At 42.0% G+C, this 27,971-nt stretch overlaps 1 protein-coding gene across 1 annotated transcript in view; it reads left to right on the forward strand.

The window, feature by feature from the left end:
• The first annotated feature begins 1,713 nt into the window (after window positions 1-1,713).
• PRPF6 (pre-mRNA processing factor 6) overlaps window positions 1,714-27,971 on the forward strand; it is a 69,091-nt gene continuing 42,833 nt past the window's right edge. The window contains exons 1-6 of the mRNA XM_077117619.1: window positions 1,714-1,917; window positions 3,676-3,844; window positions 4,723-4,841; window positions 21,826-21,904; window positions 22,413-22,589; window positions 22,802-22,957. Coding sequence (XP_076973734.1) covers window positions 1,847-1,917; window positions 3,676-3,844; window positions 4,723-4,841; window positions 21,826-21,904; window positions 22,413-22,589; window positions 22,802-22,957 — 771 coding nt within the window. The 5' untranslated portion in view covers window positions 1,714-1,846. The remainder of the gene's footprint in view (window positions 1,918-3,675; window positions 3,845-4,722; window positions 4,842-21,825; window positions 21,905-22,412; window positions 22,590-22,801; window positions 22,958-27,971) is intronic.

The raw sequence follows: 27,971 nt of genomic DNA on the forward strand, positions 1-27,971 counted from the left end.
CAAAATTTTTTTTAACATTTGTTCCCCCTATTATTTATTTTTATTCCAAGTTTTACTCGTGTGTTGATGAGGTGGATAAAAGGAGCATCAGACACAACGTTTTCACAATCACACAGCCACATTGTGAAAGCTATAGCATTATACAATCATCTTCAAGAAACGTGGTTACCTGAACACAGCTCCACATTTTCAGGCAGTTCCCTCCAGCCTCTCCACTACATCCTTACTAACAAGGTGCTATCTATATAATGTGTAAGAATAACCTCCAGGATAACCTCTGGACTCTGTTTGGAATCTCTCAGCCACTGATACTTTGTCTCATTTCACTCTTCCCCCTTTTGGTGGAGAAGGTTTTCTCAATCCCCTGATGCTGAGTCTCAGCTCATTCCAGGATTTCTGTCCCACATTGCCAGGAAGGTCCACACCCCTGGGAGTCATGTCCCACGTAGACACTACCTCATTAATTTATTCGTTCACTCTTTTATTCACACATTCGCATTCTACAGACCTCTCCTCCAGTGGGCCCGGCATGGTCACCTCGGAGACACCAGTTTTATCTCTCCTTTGTCCCCACCATCCTGTGAATTTCAGAAGGACACTGAGCGTCTGGTGCAGCACCCTGCACATCTCAGGGACTGAGATGAGTGAGGCTCAGTTAAAGATTGCAGGGGAGAGGGAGGCTATATGAGATAGGAGGGATGTGTTTGCTCTGGGTTCCCCAGTGAAAAGTGCTGAGGTGGGCTAGGGCACAGGGAAAAGTGTGTGGTCGCCCTGCCCAGCACCAGCTGGCCTTTGCCTGCTCTGCCAGAGAGCAGATGTGGTCAAGAGTGGGAGGGGCCTCGGTGCTCCCCCAGGTATGTTCGGGAGTGGAGGATGCCTCCCCAGCCAGAATGAGCAAAGATGCACATCCACATGCAATAATGCATGCAGATTTCAGTCATACATGTCCACCGAAATATATGCACACATATGCAACCTGACCTGAGCACATCCCACCAATACACAACATTGACACAGAATTTACCCACATGCTGTGACTGCCCATGCATACATACTGACGTGTATGTGGACATGTCTGCAGGGGCCTTGATGTTCACTCGGCTTGGGGACGTGCAGTGAACAAAACAGGCAGGGCTCGGGCCCTCACCAGAATGTTCAGGGAACGGTTGAGGGCACGGGTGCCGCCCGACCGCAGCGGGAGTCCCTGGATTGACTGCCAGGGACCAGCGGCTCAACTGGGGCCGGGGAATCTGTGTACAAGAGATGCACAACAGACAGGTTTGCCCACAATCAGAACATACACACATGGGCGTGCAGCTCTGCTCAGATGACATTAGGGCCTGCCTGTCTGGAAGACCAGGGCAGCTCTGAGGGGCAGGGGGGTTAGCGGAGGCCGAATAGGATGGGACCCTGGCAGCCGGGCTGGCTTCGATGGGGAGGGGTCCTGTTAGCACAGGAAGGCCTCCTCGCGAAACGCATCTGAGAACACTCAACACTCAGAAAACAGAAATGCCACAGGCGCCATGTTAGGGTCCCGCAGGGTTTGTCCTGGGTGTTGTGGCCCTTTGACCCCTTCGAGCCGGACGGGCGCTGCCCACCTGGCCACCAGCAGACGTGGCCACCAGCATCCCAGCACTACAGCAGTGGTCTGGAGTTGCCGGAAACAGCGTTCGAGGAACTTCCGCCCAACCCCCGCGGGTGGGCGGGGCTTCGCGCGGACCGCGAACTATGCTTCCGGGTCGCGGGTGACGCGGGACGCGTCCTGTGTCCGCGGCGAAGCCTCGGCGTCAGTGCTCCTGGATTTGCGTTTGAGGCCTTGTAGTTTTCCGATCAAGCCGCCGCCGCCATGAACAAGAAGAAGAAACCGTTCTTGGGCATGCCTGCGCCTCTGGGCTATGTGCCGGGGTTGGGCCGCGGGTGAGGCTTGGGCGGGCTGCGGAGCGGACTGAGGGCCGGGCTGGGGCGGCGGGAGGTGTGTGCCTGGGGAGGGGTCCTGGGGCGGGGCCGGGGCGGCGGGAGGTGCGCTTGGGAAGGGAGAGGGAGACGGAATCGGGCTGGGTATCACTCTCCCTTTCTGACCCGGCCTTCTCCCACCTGCATCTCTGCTTTTTTGTCCACTTGGGAAGGACCGTTCTGATTGTATCCACGCTTAACCCCTGGAGACAGCAGGACTTAGGGTAGCTTGCCAAACAAGAACAATAATAAAAGTTAAAGTCTGCAGCCACACAATCTGAAAGACAGGCGGTGGTTTGGCCCGAGCCTCGTGGGAAACGCTGGGCTCGGGGTCAGCAAAGACCTAAGTAGGAATCTCCCTGCTCCTCAGCAGAGATGTAACTTTTCACTTAGAGACCCGTGTTGAGGAATATCGCTGTAAAACCACCCTGGAGTAGAAACTCATGTGTAGTGTCCTCCCCAGGCCAGGCATCACCCACTCTTCCTGCCGGTCTTGACCTAAACGTGACTGAACTTTTCCTGACTATCCAGGCTGCATGAGGCGCCTCAGTTGTAGCAGCTTCTAGTACCCTGTTTTTTCTCTCTAGTAGCGTTCACGTTGCTTGTTTAAACTCTTAGTCCCCCAGGGACAGGGATGGCATCTGCGAGGCTTGAAATCCGGTCCCAATGCTTATCACACAGAACACATACATTGTTGAATAAATGAACAGTCTTTATTTTCTTTGCTTAGTTAGTCATTTGACTAGGAAAACTAACGAGCTTCTCTCGTGGGTGTTCAGGTGAGGTGAGACATTTGCATAAATAACCTGAAGAGGAACTGATTGAGAACTCTGGGGTTCCCAAGACTAGGGAATCCTCTGTGGCAGCATTTGAGCCAGGTTCTGAAGGAGGGTTGACTTTAGAGATGTAGAAAGGTGGCAGAGGTAGAGCAGAAGCTGACATTCTGTGTGGGTTAAAAAAAAAAAAAAAGGGAGAAGCACTGAGGAAGAAAGCACAGCAGGAGGCCAGTGTGAATGGATCATGTGGTGAAGGGAAAGATGCTGGAGGTCAGCAGGGCCTTGGACATCAGTCTGAGCTTAGTTAGGCTTAGGAAAAGTGGTGGCGACTGAGATGGCCTGTTTAGAGCAGTGCTTGCATGGGTTTAAGCAGGAGAAGGCCAGAGGCAGAAAGGCTCATTTGCCTCCCAACCAGATGGGAGTCCTATGGTCGGGAGAGGAGATAGCCCATAGGTAGGATCAGTAGGACTTGGGTACAGATTGGTCGGAGGTGAGGAAGGAGGGAGGCGAAGGTGATGCTCTGGTGCCTGCCTTGGCACTGCCATCACCACTTGAAACAGCCCAGAGCAGAGCAAGACAGACAGAGGACTTGGTTTGGGCCAAGTTGGTGTGAGGGACTCATTGGATGTCAAGGTAGAGATGATCAGTAGGTTGTTGGAAATGCAAGGCTGGAACTTAGGAGAAAGGATGACTTGATTCTCTGGGCATCTTGTGTGGAAGAGAAAGTAGGGAAGACTTGGAGCCTTGGCATCCCCAATAAACCCCCTTGGAAGGTTTATTGCCCAAAGACAATAGCCACCAATGTCTTTTGGAGGTTTCTCACAGATGTTAGAAAAAAAGGTGCTGTAGGTTATCAAGGAGGGTGGTTGGGAGAACACGGGAACAGGGTAACCCGGATCATGTGCAGGTGGGCCTCTTGGATCCCCTGAGCAGCTTTCTCCCGCAGTGCCACTGGCTTCACCACCCGGTCAGACATTGGGCCCGCCCGGGACGCAAATGACCCAGTAGATGACCGCCATGCACCGCCAGGCAAGAGGACCGTTGGTGACCAGATGAAGAAAAACCAGGCTGCAGATGATGATGACGAAGATCTGAACGACACCAACTACGATGAGGTGACTGACCCCATGTGGTGACCCTATGAGGTGACCTCCTGTGTCGTGGACTTTCCTTGGGCTCCCTGCCAGTCCCTAGAAGGGCTGACCAGTTTTCTTACCCAGCATGCTCAAGGAAGGCAGGTACATTTCATATTTCAGCTGTTCATGGGATGCCATTGGCAGAGTGTGAGGAGAGCAGGGAAAAACACTGAAATGTGCTCTTTTGCTGTCTCTTCAGAGGAAATATACTTGCAAATATTAGAACCATTGCCTTGGTGTTTTGTCTTGGCTGGTATTTAGTGATGAAAGCTTAGAGTGTTATTAGTGATAACATTTGTTTTCTTTTACTTTAGTTCTCACCCTCTTAGTGAGTTGGGTAACTGGTCTTTGGTGAGTTGACATTTCCTTCAGGTGTATGCTAACAAATGGCATCTTTCCTAAGTGACAGGAAGATTAAAAAAAAAATTCAGAAAAAATTTCAGAGTTCCCTTCACCAGGCTTCCCTTTATGTTAACGTCTTGCATAACCTTAGTGCAATTATTGAAACCAGAAAATTAAACACTGATACAGTACTATTAACCAATTTATAGGTCATGTAAATTTGCCGGTTTTTCCACTGATGTCCTTTTTCTGGCCCAGGACCTTGTCCAGGACCTGTTATGTTTAGTCATCATGTTGTCTTAGTCTCCTCAGTTGGGACAGCTCCTCAGTCTAACATGACCTTGACAATTTTGAAAAGCACTGATCAGTTATTTTGTAGCTTATCTCTTAATTTTGGTTTGTATGAAGAAAGAGATTATTCAGTGAGCATTTTCCACCTAGAGATGTTTTCTCTTACTGGTGGGGTTTGTATGGGAGGAAATGCTTACCTCATTAGCACAATTTTTGGTTTTCAGTTTAACGGTTATGCTGGGAGTCTCTTCTCCAGTGGACCCTATGAGAAAGACGATGAGGAAGCAGATGCCATTTATGCAGCTCTGGATAAAAGGATGGATGAAAGAAGAAAAGAAAGAAGGTAAAACAAACTGTTGCCCTTCACACTTGTTTCGTTTTGCCTGAATTTTGGAGTTGGGGGAAAGTTGCAAGAATGGTATGTGTGTTTGCTCAGCTCTGAGGACCCCTGAGTCTGGGTCTGTGGTGGCCATCCTTTGGATGAAAGTTGGGGTACTGAGCAGCCTTAAGGCCTAGGGGTGGGAGTGGGACCTAAGGGTTTTCCAGGAGTTGGCAGGTGTTTTTAGTAGATTGCTTTGAGTGTGTTTCGTGTCAATGCCTCTGAAGTGAGCACAGGGATATTAATTAATCTGTAGTAAGTAATTTGGAGATTGACTAAAGATAGCAAAAAGACATTTAAATCCTCATGGCAGGTGGTATGTGTAGTTTAAGAAAGCATGTTGTACGCATTAGAAGTCAGGCATGGTTAAACAGCAGAGTCCATGAGCCTGGAGAGAGGGAGCAAGGAGAGATCCTTGTGCTCCCTCAGTGGAGATAAGATTGCTCCTCAGCAGGGTCCTGGGTGTTTTCTGGAAGGGACTCCCCAACAGATGCTTGTTAACTCTGGTTTCCAAATCTAGTTTATTGATGTGGCCTGAGCATCCCAGTTGGTATGGCAACTTTCTGAATTCCCTGTCCTTGTTCTGGGGAAATTTATGCTAAGCTAACATGCTTTGCCTAAATTCTACTGCCTTGTTAACTTCTTTGTTTTAAAAATTCCAAAAGAATAATTCTCACAATAGAATATTAGGGAAATAGATTAAGTATAGGTAAGAGGGTAGGATAACATTTATTCATAAGCCTAGAAAATGAGTTAAATTTTGGTTTATTTTCCTCTTTGTTTAAGTATTGTTTATTATAGATGCAATTTTGTGACTTCCTGTAACATATGTAGAGTTTTGTATTTTTTTCAAGATCATTTAGCAGAGTGAAATGCAAAAATTCTTTGGGGAATTTTTTAAAAGGCTATTATTAAATCTGTGTTTATATACATAGTGATTGAGCATGAGTGATTTTGCAAATAGGAAGACATAATTCTACTTGTCTGGCATTTTTTCAATTAGAAAATAACAGTGAGTGGCAGGGATGCATACAAAAAGTCATTGTGTTAAGTGGTTTTAGAAAAAAACTTCTTATGAAAATATTTTGCATTACACGTGGGTAGGAGGAATAGTACCGAGACGTTCGTGTTCCTCCCACTTCATTTCAACATTTGTCACACTGCACATTTGCTCACTCGGTTGTGTTTTGCCGTGTTATTTCCAAGTACATTAGGCGTGATACTTCCCCCTAAGGACTTGAGTATCCTGTCTCCTTTGTGGCCACAGTGCCTTTTCCACATCCGATAAAACCAACCATGATGCCCTGTTACCTCATATCCAGTCCACATTCAAATTTCCCAACTTGTCCCTAAAATGTCATCAGGCTGCAATTTTCCAAATCAGGATATAATCAGATCACTCATCCTGTGGTCTCTCTTAAGTCTCTTAATTAGAATTGTCCCCTTCCCTCCCTTAAACATTTTTTCATGGCATTGACTTTTTTTTTCATTTTTTAGGATTTTAACTTTTTTATTGTATAGTATATATACAAAGCAAAGAAATAAAAGCAATAGTTTCAAAACACTCTTCAACAAGTGGTTACAGAACAGATCCCAGAGTTTTTCATGAGATATGATCCTCTCATATTTTTTGTATGTAGTAGATTGTTTTCTCTTGCCGCTTTCAGGATTTTCTGCTTCTCTTCAACATTTAACAGACTGATAAGTATGTGCCTTGGGGAAGGCCTATTTGGATTTATTGTTTGGAGTTCGTTGGGCTTCCTTGACTTGTATATATATGTCTTTTATGACGGTTGGGAAGTTTTCCCACATTATATCCTCAACTACTCTTCCTAGCCCTTTACTCTTCTCTTCCTGGGACACCAGTGATTCTTATATTTGTGCACTTTGTTTTGCCGATCATTTCCCTGAGTTCCAATTCAATTTTTTCCATCTTTTTTGCCATTTGCTGTTTTAACTCTTTGAAGTCAATTATCCTGTCCTCTGTATCGCTTACACTTTCTTCTGTCTCTTCAAGTCTGGTGTTGTGTGCCTCTAGTATGTTTTTTATCTGGTCAACAGAGTTTTTCATCTCTGTGGTTTCCGCTGTTTTTCTATTATATTCTTTCAAATTCCTCTTTGTGTTCTTTTACTATCTTCTTGATCTCCTTTATGTCATTTGCTATCCACTTATTTTATTAAGTAGAGTTGTATGAACATCTTTGATTAGTTATTCCAATGTCTGTGTCTCCTCTGGTCTTTTAATTTGGTCATTAGGCAGGGCTATATCTGTCTGCATTGTAATATACTTAGGTATCTTCTACTGTCTTCATTGCATGTAAATATCTTGATTGATTTACTTTGGGAGTTGATTTCTTTCAGTAGTCTAAGGCCTTGTGTTTGTGGGATCGTTGTACAACAGGGAGCATGGCACAGGGTGGAGCACTCAGTACGGTGATTTGTTTCAGGGCATGTATGGTCACAGGTTGGGGATGTTATGCTGATGCTTGTGAATGTGGGTGCCCAGCAGCTAGGGAGGATGTAGCTGTGCAGGTGTACTGGTCTAGGGGTACATAACCCTGGTGTGCACTGGTGTAAGGCATGGGGCCATTTGTGTGCATGCATAAAGCTGTGGCAGCAGGTCAGCGTTATGCTTATGTGATTGGGGGCAGATGTGACCCAGCTGCGCAGGTTGGCACTTTCTCAGAGCTCGGAAGTGAGGCTGAGGAGCATGTGGTTCCCAGAGCTGAAGGACATGACTGGGTGCCTGTGCACATGCATGGGCCTAAGAGTGCCATAAATGGATGCACTGATGGATGGCGGGGTAAGGCTGTCCGACACTATAGGTGGGGGACAGGGGTAGCCTACGTATGGAGGTTAGTGCCCACAACCCTCATGCGCTGGCAGTAGCCTGCAGGAAATAGGGAGGGGGAGATAGTGCTCTGGAGGGGTACAGGAGAGGTGGTTTGGGCTGTACTTGGGGTGGGGGTATGGGGCAGGTACATGCACTGGGGGTTGGTGGGGTGGGGGTGCCTGGAGTGTGGGGAATGGGAGCAGGTGACACGATTCAGGTGCATGGGATTTGGGGTGAGTAGCCAGTCATGGGGCAGCACTGGTGAGGGTAGTGCACCCAAGGAACATGGCCTGGCTTACTTCCTAGTCTGGTGTTCCTGTCCGTGCACTTCCGCAGGCTCCGCGCCAGGCTCCAACTTTCTGCCTCTCAGTCCCTTGGTCTCTGCAACCAGGGCTGCTGCATGTAGTGCAGAAGGCTCTCCCAGGTCAGCTGCACTCCTGAATTGCCACCTCAGTCACCCTCCTGTCCCTTCTCTAACATTTCCATGGAACAGGGCTAATCTTGAGCTACTCTAGTCAACCATCTTCCCGGAAGTCCTTGACATTGACTTTTTGACATCAATCATTATACAGGTGGGCCTTTTCTGATATCGAATGGCTGACTGTTTCCTCAGAATGTCACTTAGCCTCTTCTGCTCTTGTATTTCCTGTGAGTGGAAGTCATCCAGAGGCTGGATTAAAATCAGGCTGAACGTTTTTGGCCAGAATACCTGATAGGTGCTGCTTCACATCGGGAGCTCATGGTATCTCATCATCTTGAGCTGATGGACAGGTGCATATTTTCTTCCAAATACATCATTTATCATAAAACAGTCAAGTTCCTATTTACTGATATTTTCTTTTCACTGTCTGGAGGGAAATTGAAATCGTTCTTAATGTTAGGTAGTGTTAACTACTTAATGCATGTCAATTCACAGTTTTTATGAACTCTATAATTTTTTAAACATTTGTTTATTTTATTGTAGTATACTTATATAACATTAACGCTTTTCATTTTAATCATTTTTAAGTGTATCATTCCATGACATTAATTGCATTCACAGTGTTGTCCTACCAATGCCACTAAAATTTTTCATCACTCCGGACAGAAACTCTGTACCCATTAAGCAGTAACTCTCCATTCCCCTTCTCCTCAGCCATGGACAGCCTCTAATCTATTTTCTGTCTCTGAATTTGCTTATTCTAGATATTTCACATAAATGGAATCATACAGTATTTCTGTATCTGGCTTATTTCACTTAGCATAATGCTTTCAAGTTCTGTATTGTAGCATGTTTCAGAACTCTTTTCTTTAGGGCTGACTAATATTTCATTATATGGAATACACCCTTTGTTTATTCATTCATTTGTTGATAGATACTGGGGTTGTTTCTACTGTTTAGCCATAGATGTGAGGATTTATTCATGAATTCTCTATTCTGTCCATTGGTCTCTGTCATTTGGCCAGTACCATGCTGTTTCGATTACTGTAGCTTTTTAATAAATTTTGAAATTGAGAATTGTGAGTCTTCAAACCTTCTTGTTTTTTAGGCAGCATGGCTTTTGCTATTCAGGGCCCCTTGCCTTTCGATGTGAATTTGATGAATGCCTTTTCCCTTTCTGTGAAGAAAGCTGTTGGAATTTTCATTGGGATTGAGTTGAATCTGTAAATCACTTTGGGTAGTATTTCCATTTCAGTGTACAAGTCCTTTAAATCCTTGCGTAAATTTGTTCTAGATATTTTATTCTTTTAGATGCTTTTGTAAGCGGAATTATTTCTTGATTTCCTTTTTGGACTGTTCATTGCTGACATATAGGAATACAGCTGATTTTTGTGTGTTGAACCTATCATTTTGCTGAATTCTTGTGGATTCTTTGGGAAGTTTTCAATAAAGGATTATGTCGTTGGTGAATAGAGATAGTTTTACCTCTTCTTTTCTAATTTGAATGCCTTTTTCTTGAAGTTATTTTTTTAAGTGATGTATATTATGTATTCACATACCATGTAATCATCCAAAGTGTACAATCATTGGTTTGCAATATCATCATCTAGCTGTGCAGTTATTGCAATTGACTTTTTTTGTGAAAAATAATACATATACAAAAAGCAATGAATTTCGGAGTACACCAAAACAGTTGTAGGGCAGATTTCAGAGTTTGGGATGGGTTATAATTTCACAATTTTAGCTTTTTACTACTAGCTGCTCCAAGACGCTGGGGACTAAAAGAAATATCAGTATAATGATTCAGCCATCATACTCATTAGTTAAATCCTTCCTTCTCTGTATAACTCCACCATCACCTTTGATTGTTCTCCCACTCTTTTTTTTTTTTTTTACATGGGCAGGCATCGGGAATTGAACCCGGGTCCTCTGGCATGGCAGACGAGAACTCTGCCTGCTGAGCCATCGTGGCCCGCCCTCTCCCACTCTTTAGGGGTATTTGGGCTATACCCGTTCTAACTTTTTCATGTTGGAAGGGGCTATTGATAATATGAGGTAGGGGGATGAAATTTGTTGTTCTGAAGAGGCTAGACCCTCTAGGTTTCAGGACTTATCTGGTCTAGGGACCTATCTGAAGGGTGTAGGATTCTGAAAAGTAACCCTACTGCATGGAACCTCTGTAGAATCTTATACATTGCCCTAGGTGTTCTTTAGGGTTGGCAAGAATGATTTTGTTTGGTGTTTGGCAAACTATGATAGGTTGCAGCGTCTAACTGTAGCTTGCATAAGAGTGGCATCCAGAATAGCCTCTCAACTCTATTTGAACTCTCTCAGCCACTGATACCTTATTTGTTACACTTCTTTTTCCCCTTTTGATCAGGATGGCATTGTTGATCCCACAGTACCAGGGTCAGGCTCATCCCTGGGGGTCATCTCCCACATCATCAGGGAGACTTTCATCCCTGGATGTCATGTCTCATGTAGCGGGAAGGGCAATGATTTCACTTGCAGAGTTGGGCTTAGAGAGAGAGAGGCCACATCTGAGCAACAAAAGAGATCCTCCAGAGGTGACTCTTAGGCATACCTATAGGTAGGCTAAGCTTCTCTGCTACATAAATAAGCTTCACAAGGACAAACCTCAAGATCAAGGGCTTGGCCTGTTAATTTGGGTGTCCCTAATGTTTGACACATTATCAGGAGTTTCCCCAGTGGTAAATTTTAATGGTTCCATATTTTTTCTCTCATCCCTCAAGGGACATTGCCAATACTTTTTGATTATCTGCTTAATATACTCTGAGATGTATCCAGGCATTTCATTAAGCTATATAGGATTAAAAGCCCTCATTCTTATTCTGGGCTCCCTGTGTTTGGATTGTTTAAATGATCTATCCAGACAGGCCAAGTTAGATTATGTGCTATAGAAAATTTAGGTTTTGGCCAAAATATACCTCTCTTCCTTTGTTCTCATAGAGTAGGCAAAGTTCTAAAATACAGGCAATGTCTTCCTTACCCTTGTATTCTGAATAACCTTAATCCCAACAATTTGGATGCCTTTTATTTCTTTTTATTGCCTAATTGCTCTGACCAGAATTTACAGTATGATGTTGACTAGCAGTGTTGAAAGCAGGTGTCCTTGTGCTTTCCTGATTTTAGGGGGAAAGCTTTCAGTCTTTCACCACTGAGTATGATATTTGTCAGCGGTGGATTTTTCATGAATGGCCTTTATCATTATTTGAGGAAGTTCCCTTCAGTTCCTAGTTTTCTGAGTATTTTGGTCATAAAAGGGTTTTCACTTTTGTCAAATGCTCTTTCTGTGTCTGTTGATGATCATGTGGGCTTTTTTATAAATATGAGAAAATTTTCCCTGTAAATATGAAAGTTGTATAAATAAACAATACATTGCTTTTTTAAAGAGTTTTTTTGAGATGAATTCATATATCATACAATCCATCTGAAGTGTACAATCACTGTTTTCTAGTATATTTGCAAAGTTGTGCATTCATCACCACACTCAATTCTAGAACATTTTCATCCTAAAGAGAGGCTTCACTGTGTTATGAAGTTCTGTTTTAAATCCTCTGACTTTCCATCTGGTGACACACACGACCCTAAACTCTCACTTTCAGCCACAGTTGCACCTATATATTATCGCTGTTAGTTATATTCACCATAATGTGCTGGCATCACCTCCATCTGTTTCCAAACATTGACAACCAACTTTTTTTTATATATTCTGCACAAATTGAGCATCAGCTCCCCATTCTCTGCCTTCATTCTATCTTCTGCTGACCGATGATCTAGATATTAACACCAGGAGTTTGCTATTTATATTTAATTAGTTCGTATTAGTGAGGTCTTACAATATGTGTCCATTTGTGTAAGACTTTTTCACTCAACATAATGTCCTCAGGGTTCATCCATGTAGTCAGATGCATTATAACTTCGTTTTTTCTTACAGCTGTTTGATATTCCATCATATGTGAATACTACGTTTTATTTATTCATTCATTGATTGATGGACACCTGGGTTATTTCCATGTTTTGGCAATTGTAAAGAATGCCACTATGAATGCTGGTATGTGTGCTGGTCTGAATCTGTGGTGGACCCCAGAGAAGCCAGGCCCTTTGATTCTCATTAAGTATAGCTGGGTGGGAGCATTTTGATTGTTTCCACGAAGATGTAACCCACCCAATTGTGGGTGGTAACTTTTGATTAGATGATTTCCGTGGAGGTTTTTCTCCACCCACACTGAAGGTGGAGATTCTTGCTGGAATCCTTTAAAAGAGGAAACATTTTGGAGAGAATCCGTTTTGGTAGAGCCATGTGAAAACCAGCAGATGCTGCCATGTTCACCATGTACCCTTCCAGCTGAGAGAGAAACGTTGAACATCGTCGGCCTTCTTGAACCAAGGTATCTTTCCCCAGGTGCCTTAAATTGGACATTTTCTATAGACTTGTTTTAATTGGGACATTTTCTCGGCCTTAGAATTTTGAGTTGTAAACTAGCAACTCATTAAATTCCCCCTTTTAAAAGCCATTCCGTTTCTGGTATATTGCATTCCAGCAGCTAGCAAACTAGAACAGTGTGCAAATATCTGTGTCCCTGGGTTGACCGATTTTTGTATGTTGAACCATCCTTGCATTCCTGGGATAAATCCCACATGTTCATGGTGTATAATCCTCTTAATGGTGTTGCTAGTATTTTGTTGAGGGTTTTTTGCATTTATATTCATAAAAGATATTGTTCAGTAATTTTGTTGTGATTTTTTTTATTTGACTTGGGTAATGACTAATTCTGGCCTCATGGAAAGTGTTCCCTTCTCTTCAGTTTTTTGGAATAATTTGAGAAAGACTGATGTTAATTCTTCCTTGAACGTTTGGTAGAAGTTACCAGTAACAGCAGCTGATTCTGGACTTTTCTTCTTTGGAAGGTTTTTGATTATTGAGTCAATATTTTTACTTGTTTAGGTCTGTTGAGATATCCTCTTTTTTTTTTTTTTTGGATAATGTTTTATAGGGTTTTTTATTTCAGGAATTTGTTTTATATAACTGCCTATAGTTTGTTTTTTTAGGCATTTTTAGTTGTAAAATATAACATATATACAAGGAAAAGAAAGAAGAAAAGAATAATTTTCAGAGCATGTTTCAACAGGCAGCTATAGGACAGTTCCCAGAGTTTGACATGGGCTCCTGTGCCCTCAACTCAGATTTTTCTTCTAACTGCTGTAAAACACTGGTGGCTTTATCAGAGTCATAATAATGGAATCATATGATGTCTGTCCTTTTCTCTCAGTTATTTCACTCAGTATTATGTCCTCAAGGTTCATGTATGTTGTCATATGTTTCAGAACATCATTTTGCCTAAATGCTGCACAATATTCCATCGTATGTATGTACCACATTTTTTTTTTAGCCATTTGTCTGTTGATGGGCACCTGGATTGTTTTCATCTCTTGGCAATTGTGAATAGTATCGCTGTGAACATCAGTGTGCAAATGTCTATTCGTGTTACTGCCTGTTCTAGTTTGCTAGCTGCTGGAATGCAATATACCAGAAGCAGAATGGCTTTTAAAAAGGGGAATTTAATAAGTTGCTTGTTTATAGTTCTAAGGCCGAGAAAATGTCCCAATTAAAGCAAGTCTATAGAAATGTCCAATCTCAGGCATCCAGAGAAAGATACTTTGGTTCAAGAAGGCCAGTTAAGTTCAGGGTTTCTCAAGTGGAAAGACACATGGCGAACATGGTCAGAGTTTCTCTCTCATCTGGAAGGGCACATGGCGAACACAGTGAGGGTTTCTCTCTTGGCTGAAAAGACACATGGTGAACATGGTGTCATCTGCTAGATTGTTCTTCAGCTCCCTGGGAGGCATTTTCCTTCTTCATCTCCAAACGTCACTGGCTTGTGGACTCTCTGCTTCATGGTGCTGTGGCATTCTCTGCTCTCTCAGATTCTCCTGCTTTCTCCAAAATATTTCCTTTTTTATAGGAGTCCAGTAAACTAATCAACCCCCACCCGAATGGGTGGAGACACATTTCCATCTAATCCAGTTTAAAACCACTTTTAATTGAGTCACATCTCCAGGGAGATGATTCAAACATACAGTACCGAATAGGAATTAGAAGAAACGGCTGCCTTTACAAAATGGGATTAGGATTAAAACTTGGCTTTTCTAGAGTACATACATCCTTTCAAACCGGCACCTTCCACCCTCTGACCCTAAAAAAGACATGCTTTCCCCATGTATGAAATACATTAATTCCATCACAATACCAGAAATCCTTAAACCATTGCAGTAGTAATACAAATGAAATACAAAGTTAGAAACTGTACGAACTCCTATCAGAGTTAGTTGCAGGCATGGTCTGGTCTAAGACAAAATTCTCCTCTGGCTCTGGACCTGTGAAACTCAAAAAAAGTTATTTGCTGCCAACATACAAAGGAGAAACAGTTGTAGGATTCATATAACCATTTCTGTAGGGAGGAAGGAACACAGGGGTCACTGGGCCCATACAGTTTTGAAAACCTGCAGGTCAAAGTCCTTTAGATTTCAAAATCTGAGAGTTATTTATCCTCAGGGGTTTAGAATGCTGCAGTCCCACCCTTTCCAAAGGCCTAGGCAGAGGCCTGCCTCTCTCCGAACGCAATCTAGTGGGACACTGGGGAGACCACCTTTTCTCAGCTCGACCCTCTCCAAGCATTGGGGCTGCACCCAGGCTCTCTGCCATCTCCGGGTACATGCTCAACCCCTCCATGTGGTGGCAGCCAGGCTCTCCAGTGAATGTGCTTCACCCTCTCCAAGGCCTGAGGTGGTATAACTTTTCCACTGCAATGAGGTGGAAGGCCCATCCTTTGCCTTTGGGGCAAACTCACCCTCTCCATGTCTTGGGTGGGTCCACTCTCTTGGCCTGAGGCTTTTTTACTTCATGCCTCCCCCACCATCATTTTGCTCTGAAGTAATTTTTCCTCCAGTGTGTCCTTTCTCTGTCCCTCTCAGACCTGACTGGCAGTGGTTCTCTTTATACACATCCTGCAACACTCTTGTTGGCTTTCTATGCAGTAGCCTCGGATCATGCCCATCAGACATTAGAAGTTTCCACAAATCCTTCCTGGATAACTCCATGTCCAATCCTGGCTTTCTCTGAAATGGCTGACTGGTTCTGCATTTGGCCAAATCCTCACATGGGGCACCACTCTGAGGTCTCCCCTCCTGGAAGCCCAGAATTTTCCAGAACATCAGTTTCTGGTTTCCTTGTACCCAAGAGTTCAGTTCTCAGTTTACCTCTTTCCTGTTGCATTTCACTAAAAGCTGTGAGGAGAAACCAGGCTGCACTTTCCATATTTAATTTGGAGATCTCTTCTGCTAGATATCCATGTTCATGGCTTTTAAAATCTGTTTTCCAGACAAAGCCCCTAGTCAGTTTTGCCATAGTATCTGCCATTTTAAAACAAGGATTGCCTTAGTTCCAGTCTGCAAGAACACATGCCTCACTTCTGTCTAGAGCCTGGTCAGAGGTATCTTTAGAGTCCACATTTCTACCAACAGTCTCTTCAAAGCATTCCAGGCCTTCTCTATCAAACTCTTCATAACTCCTCCAAAATCTTCCCCTTACCCATGTAAAAAACCATTCCCAACATGTTTGGTATTTGCAAACCGCAGCAGCACCCCATTCTTGGTACCAAAATCTGTTCTAGTTTGCTAGCTGCCAGAATGAAGTGTACCAGAAATGGAATAGTTTTTTAAAAGGGGAATTTAATAAGTTGCTGGTTTACAGTTCTAAGGCCGAGAAAATGTCCTGATTAAAATAGTCTATAGAAATGTCTAATCTAAGGCATCCAGGGAAAGATACCTTGGTTCAAGAAGGCCGATAGAGTTCAGGGTTTCTCTCTCAAATGGACAGGCACATGGCAAACATGGTCAGACTGTCCTCAATTCTTCTGCGTATATACCAAATATTGGTATTGCCGGGTTATAGGGCAACTCGATATTTAGTTTTCTGAGAAATTGCCAAACTGATTTCCACAGCAGCTGAAACATTTTACATTCACACCAACAGTGAGTAAATGTTCCAGTATTTTCTTTCATAGCTTGTGTAAAGCTGTGGTAGTTAGGTTCAGGTGTCAACTTGGCCAGGTGAAGAAGGTACCTAGTTCTTTTGCTAGAGACATGAGCCAGTGGTACCTGAACCTCATCTGTTGCTCATTACATCTGCAGTCAGCTAAGAGGTGTGCCTGCTGTAATGAATAATGCTTGATTTAATTGGCTGGTGCTTAAATGAGAGAGCTCAACATAGCAAAGCCCAAGCAGCTCAGCATACCTCATCTCAGCACTTGCAGCTCAGCCCAGGCCTTTGGAGATGTAGAAAGGAATCACCCCGGGGTAAGTTATTGGAACCCAGAGGCCTGGAGAGAAGGCCAGCAGAGATGTCCCTATGCCTTCCCACATAAGAAAGAACCTCTGTTGTAAATTAGCTGTCTTTCCTCTGAAGAACTATATATCAACTAAATAAATCCCCTTTTATTGAAAGCCAATCTGTCTCTGGTGTGTTGCATTCCAGCAGCTAGCAAACTAGAACAAAAGTTTAAGAAGCTATCTCCTATTACTAGATCTTGAAGATGTTTCCCTTTATTTTTTTTCAAGAAGTTTTATGGTGCTGGCTCTTACATTTAGGTCTTTGATCCATTTTGAATTAATTTTTGTGTAGGGTGTAAGGTAAGGGCCCTCTTTCATTATTTTGGCTATTGAAATCCAGTTCTCCCATGCCCATTTATTAGAAAGACTGTTCTGTCCCAATATAGTGGATTTGGGGGCCTTATGAACATTTGATTTGGTGGTCAATCTTTGCACTCTTGATTCTGTTCCACTGGTTAGTCTTGTCTTTGTGCCAGTACCATGCTGTTTTGACCACTGTGGCTTTATAGTAAGCTTTAAAGTCTGAAAGTTATAGACTTCCCAGTTGACTCTTCTTTCTTAGGATATCTTTACCTATTCGCGGTTTCTTTCCCTTCCATATAATTTTTTTTTTAATCTGAGCAATATTTTTTTCTTTAAAAAAATTTTTTTTTTAAACCAACTACATACAAACATGAACATTCTTACCATTCTTGGGATATAAACAACTCAGAGTATCATCACATGGTTGTATATTCACCACCACAATCACCTGTCAGAGCATTTGCATCAATATAGAAAAAAAAAAGAAAAAGAAAAAAATTGTTATATACCATACCCCCATCCACTACCCCTCACTGATCACCAGCATTTCAATCTACTAAATTTATTTTAACATTTGTTCCCCATGTTATTCATCTTTATTTCATATGTTTTTCTTGTCTGTTGATAAGATAGATAAAAGGAACATCAGACACAAGGTTTTCACAATCACACATTCACATTGCGAAAGCTATATCATTATGCAATCATCTTCAGGAAACATGGCTACTGGAACACAGCTCTACATTTTCTGGCAGTTCCCTCCAGCCTCTCTATTACACCTTAACTAAAAAGGTGATATCTATATAATGTGTGAGAATAACATCCAGGATCACCTCTTGACTCTGTTTGGAATCTCTCAGCCATTGACACTCTATTTTGTCTCATTTCACTCTTCCCCCTTTTAGTTGAGAAGGTTTTCTCAATCCCTTGATGCTAAGTCCCAGCTCATTCTAGAATTTCTGTCCCACATTGCTAGGAAGGGCCACAGCCCTTGGAGTCATGTCCCGCATAGAGAGGGGGAGGTCAATGAGTTTGCTTGTTGTGTTGGCTGGAGAGAGAGACCACATCTGAGCAACAAAAAACGTTCTCAAGGGGGTGACTCTTAGGCCTAATTTTTTTAAAATTTTAAAATATTTTTGAAAAATATTAAAACAAACCAATGCAAAAATTCTTAACTTTTGATCATTCCGTTCTACATATACAATCAGTAATTCACAATATCATCACATGGTTGCATATTCATCATCATGATCATTTCTTGGAATATTTGTATCTATTCAGAAAAAAGAAGTAAAAATAAAAAAATGGAAAAAAATTCATACGTACCATACCCCTTACCCCTCCCTTTCACTGATCACTAGCATTTCAATTTAAATTTATTTTAACATTTGTTCCCCCTATTATTTATTTTTATTCCATATATTTTACTCGTCTGTCGATAAGGTAGATAAAAGGAGCATCAGACAAGGTTTTCACAGTCTCACAATCACATTGTGAAAGCTGTATCATTATACAATGATCTTCAAGAAACATGGCTACTGGAAAACAGCTCTACATTTTCAGGCAGTCTCCTCCAGCCTCTCCATTACGTCTTTTGATTGGGGAGTTTAATCCATTAACATTTAGTGTTATTACTGTATGAGTAGTATTTTCTTCTACCATTTTGCCTTTTGGATTTTATATGTCTTATCTAATTTTCTTCTTTTTACCTTTACTCATAAGTCTTCATTTCTACACTCTATTCCACACCTCTCTCTTCTGTCTTCTCATATCTGTCTCTAGCCCTCCCTTTAGTATTTCTTGCAGAGCTGGTATCTTGGTCACAAATTCTTTCAGTGGTTTTTATTGTCTGAAAATGTTTTAATTTATCCCTCATTTTTGAAGGACAGTTTTGCTGGATATTGAATTCTTGGTTGGCAGTTTTTCTCTTTTAGTAATTTAAATGTATCATCCCACTGTCTTCTCGCCTCCGTAGTTTCTGCTGAGAAATCTACGCATAGTCTTATTGGGCTTCCCTTGTATGTGATGGATTGCTTTTCTCTTCTTTTTACTTTTTTTTAAAATTTTTTTTTATTAATCAAAAAAAAGAAAAGAAATTAACACAACATTTAGAAATCATTCCATTCTACACATGCGCTCAGCAATTCTTAGTATCATCACATAGATGTATAATCATCATTTCTTAGTACATTTGCATCGATTCAGGGAAAGAACTAGCAAAACAGCAGAAAAAGATATAGAATGTTAATATAGAGAAGAGAATTAAAATAATAATACTAATAAAAATATATATATATATAAAAAGGAAAAAGAAAAAAACAAAAACAAAAGATACAAACAAACAAACAGAAAACTATATTTCAGGTGCAGCTTCATTCAATGTTCCAACATAGTTACATTACACTTAGGTATTATTATGCTGTCCATTTTTGAGTTTTTGTATCTAGTCCTGTTGCACAGTCTGTATCCCTTCAGCTCCAATTACCCATTATCTTACCCTGTTTCTAACTCCTGCTGGTCTCTGTTACCAATGATATATTCCAAGCTGATTCTCAAATGACAGTTCACATCAGTGGGACCATACAGTATTTGTCCTTTAGGTTTTGGCTAGACTCACTCAGCATAATGTTCTCTAGGTCCATCCATGTTATTACATGCTTCATAAGTTTATCTTGTCTTAAAGCTGCATAATATTCCATCGTAGGTATACGCCACAGTTTTGTTTAGCCACTCGTCTGTTGATGGACATTTTGGCTGTTTCCATCTCTTTGCAATTGTAGATAATGCTGCTATAAACACTGGTGTGCAGATGTCCGTCTGTGTCTTTGCCCTTAAGTCCTTTGAGTAGATACCTAGCAGTGGTATTGCTGGGTCGTAATCCATTTTGCCAGTCTATGTCTTTTGATTGGGAAATTCAGTCCATTAACTTTTAGTGTTATTACTGTTTGGATAATATTTTCCTCTACCATTTTGGCTTTTGTATTATATATATCATATCTGATTTTCCTTCTTTCTACACTTTACTCCATTCCTCTCTCTTCTGTCTTTTCGTATCTGACTCTAGTGCTCCCTTTAGTATTTCTTGCAGAGCTGGTCTCTTGGTCACAAATTCTCTCAGTGACTGTTGTCTGAGAATGTTTTAATTTCTCCCTCATTTTTGAAGGACAATTTTGCTGGATATAGAAGTCTTGGTTGGCAGTTTTTCTCTTTTAGTAATTTAAATATATCATCCCACTGTCTTCTAGCTTCCATGGTTTCTGCTGAGAAATCTACACACAGTCTTATTGGGTTTCCCTTGTATGTGATGGATTGTTTTTCTCTTGCTGCTTTCAAGATCCTCTCTTTCTCTTTGACCTCTGACATTCTAACTAGTAAGTGTCTTGGAGAACGCCTATTTGGGTCTATTCTCTTTGGGGTGCGCTGCACTTCTTGGATCTGTAAATTTAGGTCTTTCATAAGAGTTGGGAAATTTTCAGTGATAATTTCTTCCATTAGTTTTTCTCCTCCTTTTCCCTTCTCTTCTCCTTCTGGGACACCCACAACACGTATATTCGTGCGCTTCATATTGTCTTTCAATTCCCTGAGTCCCTGTTCAAATTTTTCCATTCTTTTCCCGATATTTTCTGTTTCTTTTTGGAATTCAGATGTTCCATCCTCCAAATCACTAATTCTATCTTCTGTCTCTTTAAATCTATCATTGTAGGTATCCATTGTTTTTTCCATCTTTTCTACTTTATCCTTCACTTCCATAAGTTCTGTGATTTGTTTTTCTATTTCTTCTTTATGTTCAGCCCATGTCCTCTTCATGTCCTCCCTCAATTTATTGATTTCATTTTTGAAGAGGTTTTCCATTTCTGTTCGTATATTCAGCATTAGTTGTCTCAGCTCTTGTATCTCATTTGAACTATTGGTTTGTTCCTTTGACTGGGCCATATTCTCAATCTTCTGAGCGTGGACAGTTATCTTCTGCTGCTGGCGCCTGGGCATTTAGTCAGATTTCCCTGGGTGTCAGACCCAACAAGGTTGTAAGATTTTTCTGTGAAATCTCTGGGTTCTCTTTTTCTTATCCTGCCCAGTAGGTGGCGCTCGTGGCACACGTTTGTCTGCGGGTCCCACCAGTAAAAGGTGCTGTGGTTCCTTTAACTTTGGAAAACTCTCGCCGTCCGGGAGGTTCGCTAGCCGAAGCGGCTTGGAAGAGTGCCAGCCGGCCCGGGGTCCGAACGCGGGGAGAGTCGCTGGCCGCCGCAGCCCAGGAAAGCGCCCGTCCGAATTTCCTAGTCGACCCGGGGCGCCAAGCGTGACGGGAGGGCGCCAGCCGCAGCGGCCTGCCTGGGAGAGTGCACGTTCCCGGGGAGTCACGGGTTTGGAAGGGGCCCCCCCCACCGTCACCGTTCTCCGCGGCCTGGGGATTTCCGATCCAGTTCTCTCAGTTGGTCCGGTTGGGCGCGCGTGGTGTGGACGCCAGCCGCCGCCGTTTGAGGGGACCGCCTGTCCAATTCTCCCAGCCAGCCGGGGAAGGGGGAAGGGAGTGACTCCGGCCGCTTGCCGCCCCACCCAGTGAAGCCCGCGCCCCTCGGCGATCTCACCAGAGCGGGTTCTCTCAGCCAGCCAGCCGTTCCAGGATGGGGTACGCTGTCTTTTTTATCTCTCTCGTGGCTTTGGGAGCTGTTCTGTATCGTTTCTACTCCCCTAGTCGCTGTCCTGGAGGAGAAACTAAGATCCACGCGTCTTACTAAGCCGCCATCTTCTCCCAATTTACTGTTCTTTAGTATAGTTTATTGGCCTCTTCCTCCTGTTCTTCCCTGGATGCTGTATAGCATTCTGGCCTCCAGAGTTTCAGAATAGTTGTTTCAGATGGCTCCTGCCTTGCTTATCGTGTGGTGGGAGGATTGAGTCCTGGAGCTCCCTACCCCACTATCTTCCACAATTATCCTCTGACGTCCAGCATTTTTAACACATGTATACATCTTATTTCCTAGGGAGCAAAGGGAGAAAGAAGAAATTGAGAAATACCGTATGGAGCGCCCCAAAATCCAACAGCAGTTCTCAGATCTGAAAGTAAGCAGGTTGAATTGCATGCTGTTTCTAGTACAGTGTATCCAACCACAGAGAACCACACTGTTCTGGCATAAAACTGAACAAACTTTATTAAGTTTGTTATTTGTTTAATTCAGAAAGTAGCAGGTAGAATAATGTTCCTGCTAAAATGTTAAATTATATGTACATATGTATATATGTTGTATAAATATATATATATGAGTATATGTATATATAAAAGACCTTTCCTCTCTCCACTGAAAAAGGATAAATGAACTTATTTTCTTTGTAATGTGAACTCCATTTATTTTTAAGGTCTTCTAAACTATATTCTCTGGGCTTTAACAGAATAATTTAAAATTTAGTAAAGTAGAGCCATCCAGTTAATTGATTTTTCTAAGTGGAGTAGAAAAACCATTTCTGCATCAAAATCCTTTCCAAGGCACAATGCTTTAGGGGTTAGGGATGAAGGAAAACATAATTATACTTGCACGTATGAAATTAATGTTTTGGGGGTGGATATTTCCAGAGAAAATTGGCGGAAGTCACAGAAGAAGAGTGGCTGAGTATCCCTGAAGTTGGCGATGCCAGAAACAAACGTCAGCGAAACCCACGCTATGAAAAGCTGACCCCTGTTCCTGACAGTTTCTTTGCCAAACATTTACAGACTGGAGAGAACCATACTTCCGTGGATCCCAGACAAACTGTGAGCATCTGAAAAGAAGGAAAATATGGCTCTTTGGTCTGCTAACAGTGGGTGGTGGTGTTGGATTAAGTGCTTCTGCAGCTTTGTAGCTGTGCAGTGGCTGATTTTTGTGTGCAGCTTACATGTGCTCAGGCCATTGGATGAATTTCAGAGACAATAAGCTCTTGCACATGAAAATGCAAGCCAGTTTTTTTTAACTCCTTTCCCCCCAGCAATTTGGAGGTCTTAATACACCCTATCCTGGCGGATTGAACACACCATATCCAGGTGGCATGACACCAGGTTTGATGACACCTGGCACAGGTGAGCTGGACATGAGGAAGATTGGCCAAGCAAGGAACACTTTAATGGACATGAGGCTGAGCCAGGTAATAGTTCTATGTGTCATGACATTTTCCTATAGATGGGATTTTAAAAAATTTTCTGATTATAAAACTAAAATATGCTTATCTTTTTTTTAAAAGTAAACTTCAGAACAGAGATGAGATTCAAGTCTCACCACCTAGGGACAAAACCGTTATTGACAGTTTGACAAATAGACTTTTACATTTTCTCCTTATATAAAATAAAACTATTTAATTATTTTGGTAAAGTGGCATCATAGCATACATACTGCAGTTTTCTTTTTCATATGATAGTTTATTACAAATTGCAGGGAAAGAGACAAAGCTATAATTGTTTATAGATTGTTTACTTAGAAAACCAAAGAGAATCAGATAAAAAACAGTTGTACTAAGATAGATTCATTACATGTTTGGTTACAAAACTAACATGTAGCATCACCTCTGTTTTCCCATGTGTGAACAATAACCTGATAAATATGTGGTGAAAGACAAGACCCCATTTACAAAGTGACAGGCTATCAAAGAACTGAGTGTGTGTGCGAAGGAAACTTGAAAAGTTTACGGGACATAAAAGATTTCAATAAGTGGAAAGACACCATGTACTTAGAGATAATATAAATGTTATGATTATTTCTTCCTAGATTAATCCATAATTTCAGTGAAAAACCAATAAAAATACCAACAGAGGATTGTCTTTGTTTGCTTTGTTAATTGGATTCTGCAGGTTTTCTGGAAGACTCTACGCAAAGTGAACCAGAAAAAAATCTAAAGAGTAAGAGGAACAGATTAGTGCAAACAGGTATTAGAGCATAAAACATTTTAGAGATGTAATATTTAAATTATGAGGTACTTTCATAACAATAAGTCATTATAAAGAACCAGAGAGTCCTGAAGTAGGACCATGTATTTGCACGCTTTAATTTATAATAAAGCGGTATTTAAACTCACTGGGGAAAAAGATGAATGTTAGCATGATTGGATAACTTGCTGAGAAATTTAAGGCTAGTTCTCTTCCCTCCAAGTGTGGGTGGCCCCTGAGCAACTGCTTCAGTATTGCCCTGACCTCTTAGAAATGCACCTTCTTGGCCCCATCCTCCTGAGCCAGGCCCTCTGGGGGCACCCCAGGAGCAGTGTTTTAACAAGCCCTCCAAGGCCACTCAAATACATGCTAAGGTTTGCAATTTACTAATATTAATTTCAGGTGGAAGAAAGACATAAATGGGAAAAGGGAGCCACCAAAGCACTGACCATATAATCAGTTAGACTGATTATATGCCAGGCAGTAAGAAAATTGTGAGCAATTTATATTGTGAGCAATTTATAAATTGTATATATATGCTACAGTGCAAAAAAAAAGTCATGCACTTTATAAAAGAAACTCAGAAGTAGAAATGATGAAATCAATATTTTAATAATAGTCTAAAATTGTATTCATTAACAATGAAGAAAACCTTTTTTGTCATAAAACAAATTCAGAATTGAGACCACTTCCTTATTTTGTATAACCTCAGCTGAACACCTTGTGATAGAGCAAATGGAGGATCTGGTTCTGAGTTGGTTGAAGCAGCTTGCAGAGGCCACCTCCCTAGGATCAGGTGCCCACCAAGCAGGGGTGAGGTCTCTGCTCAACCCACCCCTCATACCTGTCAGTTTTTGTGCCAGGTCACCCGAAGATACTGTAATTTCTTAGTTGTAACGAATATGTTCAGAAACAGCAGAAATTCTTCATTTGTAAAGTCTTTAGCAGATTTGGAAATTGTCCTTTCAGGTGGGTTTTTTGTTTTGTTTTGTTTTTGTTTTTTGACATGGGCAGGCTTTGGGAATGGAACTCAGGTGTGCTGGTTTGAAAGGAAGTGTGCCGTCTAAGAAAAGCCATGTTTTAATATAAATCCCATTTCATAAAGGTAGAATAATCTCTATTCAATACTGTATGTTTGAAACTGTAATGAGATCACCTCCCTGGATGATGTGATTTAGTCAAGAATGGTTGTTAAACTGGATTAGGGAATGACATGTCTCCACCCATTTGAGTGGGTCTTGATTAGTTTCTGAAGTCCTATAAAAGAGGAAATATTTTGGAGAATGAGAGATTTAGAGAGAGCAGAGAATGCTGCAGCACCACGAAGCAGAGAGTCCACCAGCCAGTGACCTTTGGAGATGAAGAAGGAAAACGCCTCCCAGGGAGCTTCATGAAACAGGAAGCCAGGAGACAAAGCTAGCAGATGACACCGTATTCGCCATGTGCCCTTCCAGCCAAGAGAGAAGCCCTGACTGTGTTCGCCATGTGCCGTCTCACTTGAGAGAGAGACCTTGAACTTCATCGGCCTTCTTGAACCAAGGTATCTTTCCCTGGATGCCTTTGATTGGACATTTCTATAGACTCATTTTAATTGGGATATTTTCTCGGCCTTAGATCTGTAAACTTACAACTCATTAAACTCTCCCTTTTAAAAGCCACTCCATTTCTGATGTATTGTATTCCAGCAGCTAGCAAACTAGGACAGATTTTGGTACCGGAGAGTGGGGTGCTGCTGCTGTGGTTTGCAAATACCAAACATGTTGAAACGGCTTTTTAAATGGATAAAAGGAAGAATCTGGAAGAGTTGTGAGAAGCTTGATAGAGAAGGCCTAGAATGCTTTGAAGAGATTGTTGGTAGAAATGTGGATTCTAAAGATACCTCTGATGAGGCCTTAGAAATGAGACACGTGTTATTAGAGACTGGAAGGTAGGTGACCCTTGTTTTAAAATGGCAGATAATCTGGCAAAATTGACTAGTGGCTTTGGCTGGAAGGCAGATTATAAAAGCCATGAACTTGGATATTTAGCAGAAGAGATCTCCAAATTAAATGTGGAAAGTGCAGCCTGGTTTCTCCTTGCAGCTTATAGTGAAATGCGACAGGAAAGAGATAAGGTGAAAACTGAACTCTTGAGTAAAAAGAAACCAGAAATTGAGGTCCTGGAAAATTCTGGGCCTACAGAAAGGGAGACTCCAGAGTATAGTGCCCTGTGTGTGGATTTAACCAAATGTGAAACCAGTCAGACATTTCAGAGAAAGCCAGAATCAGATATGGAGTTATCCAGGAAAGATTTGTGGAAACTCCTTATGTCTGATGGGCATGATCCAACACTGCTGCATGGAAAGCCAACGAGAGTGCTGTGGAACCTGTATAAACAGAGTTACTGCCAGTCTGGACTGAGGGTTTCAGAGAAGGGACACATTGGAGGAAAAATAACTTCAGAGGCAAAGCCGTGGAGACTGAGCTCTAAAGTCAAGAAGCCTCGGGCCAGGAGGGCAGACCCACCCAAGCACGTGGAGAGGGTGAGTTTGCCCCAAAGGCAGAGAATGGGCCTTCCACCTCGCTGCAGTGGAAGAAATGCCACCTCAGGCCTTGGAGAAGGTGAAGCACATTTCTTGGGGTTTGGGGAGAGCCTGGCTGCCACCACATGGAGGGGTTGAGTGTATGCCCTGGAGATGGCAGAGAGCCCGGGTGCAGCCCTGATGCTTGGAGAGGGTGGAGCCGAAAAAAGGGTGGTCTCCCCCAAATCCCCCAAGGTTGCATTTGGAGAGAGGCAGGCCTCTGCGTAGGCATTTGGAAAGGGTGGGACTGCCACTTTCTAAAACCCTGAAGATAAATGACTCTCAGACTTTGAAATCTAATGGACTTTGCCCTGCAGGTTTTCGAAACTGTATAGATCTGGTGACCCCTGTGTTCCTTCCTCCCTATGGAAATGTGTTTATGTATCCTATGAATGTTCCTCCTTTGTATGTTGGCAGCAAACAACGTGTTATGAGTTTTCAAAGGTCCAGAGCAAATGGAAAGAATTTTGCCTTAGGACAGACCATGCTGTAACTGACTTGATGAGATTTTATACTGTCTCTAATTTTCTGCTTCATTTGTATTGCTACTGAAAGGTTTAAGGTTTCTGATATTGTTATGAAATTAATGTATTTTGTATATGGGAAAAACATGTCTTTTTTAGGGGCCAGAGGGTGGAATGTGCTGGTTTGAAAGGAAGTGTGCCCTCTAAGAAAAGCCATGTTTTAATATAAATCCCATTTCATAAAGGTAGAATAATCTCTATTCAATACTGTATGTTTGAAACTGTAATGAGATCACCTCCCTGGATGATGTGATTTAGTCAAGAATGGTTGTTAAACTGGATTAGGGAATAACATGTCTCCACCCATTTGAGTGGGTCTTGATTAGTTTCTGAAGTCCTATAAAAGAGGAAATATTTTGGAGAATGAGAGATTTAGAGAGAGCAGAGAATGCTGCAGCACCACGAAGCAGAGAGTCCACCAGCCAGTGACCTTTGGAGATGAAGAAGGAAAACGCCTCCCAGGGAGCTTCATGAAACAGGAAGCCAGGAGACAAAGCTAGCAGATGACACCGTATTCGCCATGTGCCCTTCCAGCCAAGAGAGAAGCCCTGACTGTGTTCGCCATGTGCCGTCTCACTTGAGAGAGAGACCTTGAACTTCATCGGCCTTCTTGAACCAAGGTATCTTTCCCTGGATGCCTTTGATTGGACATTTCTATAGACTCATTTTAATTGGGATATTTTCTCGGCCTTAGATCTGTAAACTTACAACTCATCAAATTCTCCCTTTTAAAAGCCATTCCATTTCTGGTGTATTGCATTCCAGCAGCTAGCAAACTAGAACATCAGGTCTCTGGCATTTAAGGCGAGAATTCTGCCACTGAGTCACTGTTGCACCACCCTCAAGTGTTTTTAAGAGTTCAAGTAGGAAAGTTTTATGTGACAGGAGAACATCTCTCAGTATGCTTTCTAAAATCTTTTCTCTAGGATGAATTTCTCACAAAAAAAATCATAACTTTTTCTTGTAAGAAGGCCTTTAGAAGAGATGTTTATTTGATGTAAAACTTATATTTTTGATAGTGCATTATCTAATTTAACTTGTATGGTCAGTTTATTCGAACACCATAATTACATGGAATACTGAATAGGGAGTAAGATCTTGTTGCTTTGTAGTTTAATGTAATGCCCTGATACATCTCACAATAATTTGAGCAAA

Source organism: Tamandua tetradactyla, chromosome 1 (assembly GCF_023851605.1).
Source record: "Tamandua tetradactyla isolate mTamTet1 chromosome 1, mTamTet1.pri, whole genome shotgun sequence".
Lineage (NCBI taxonomy): Eukaryota > Metazoa > Chordata > Mammalia > Pilosa > Myrmecophagidae > Tamandua > Tamandua tetradactyla.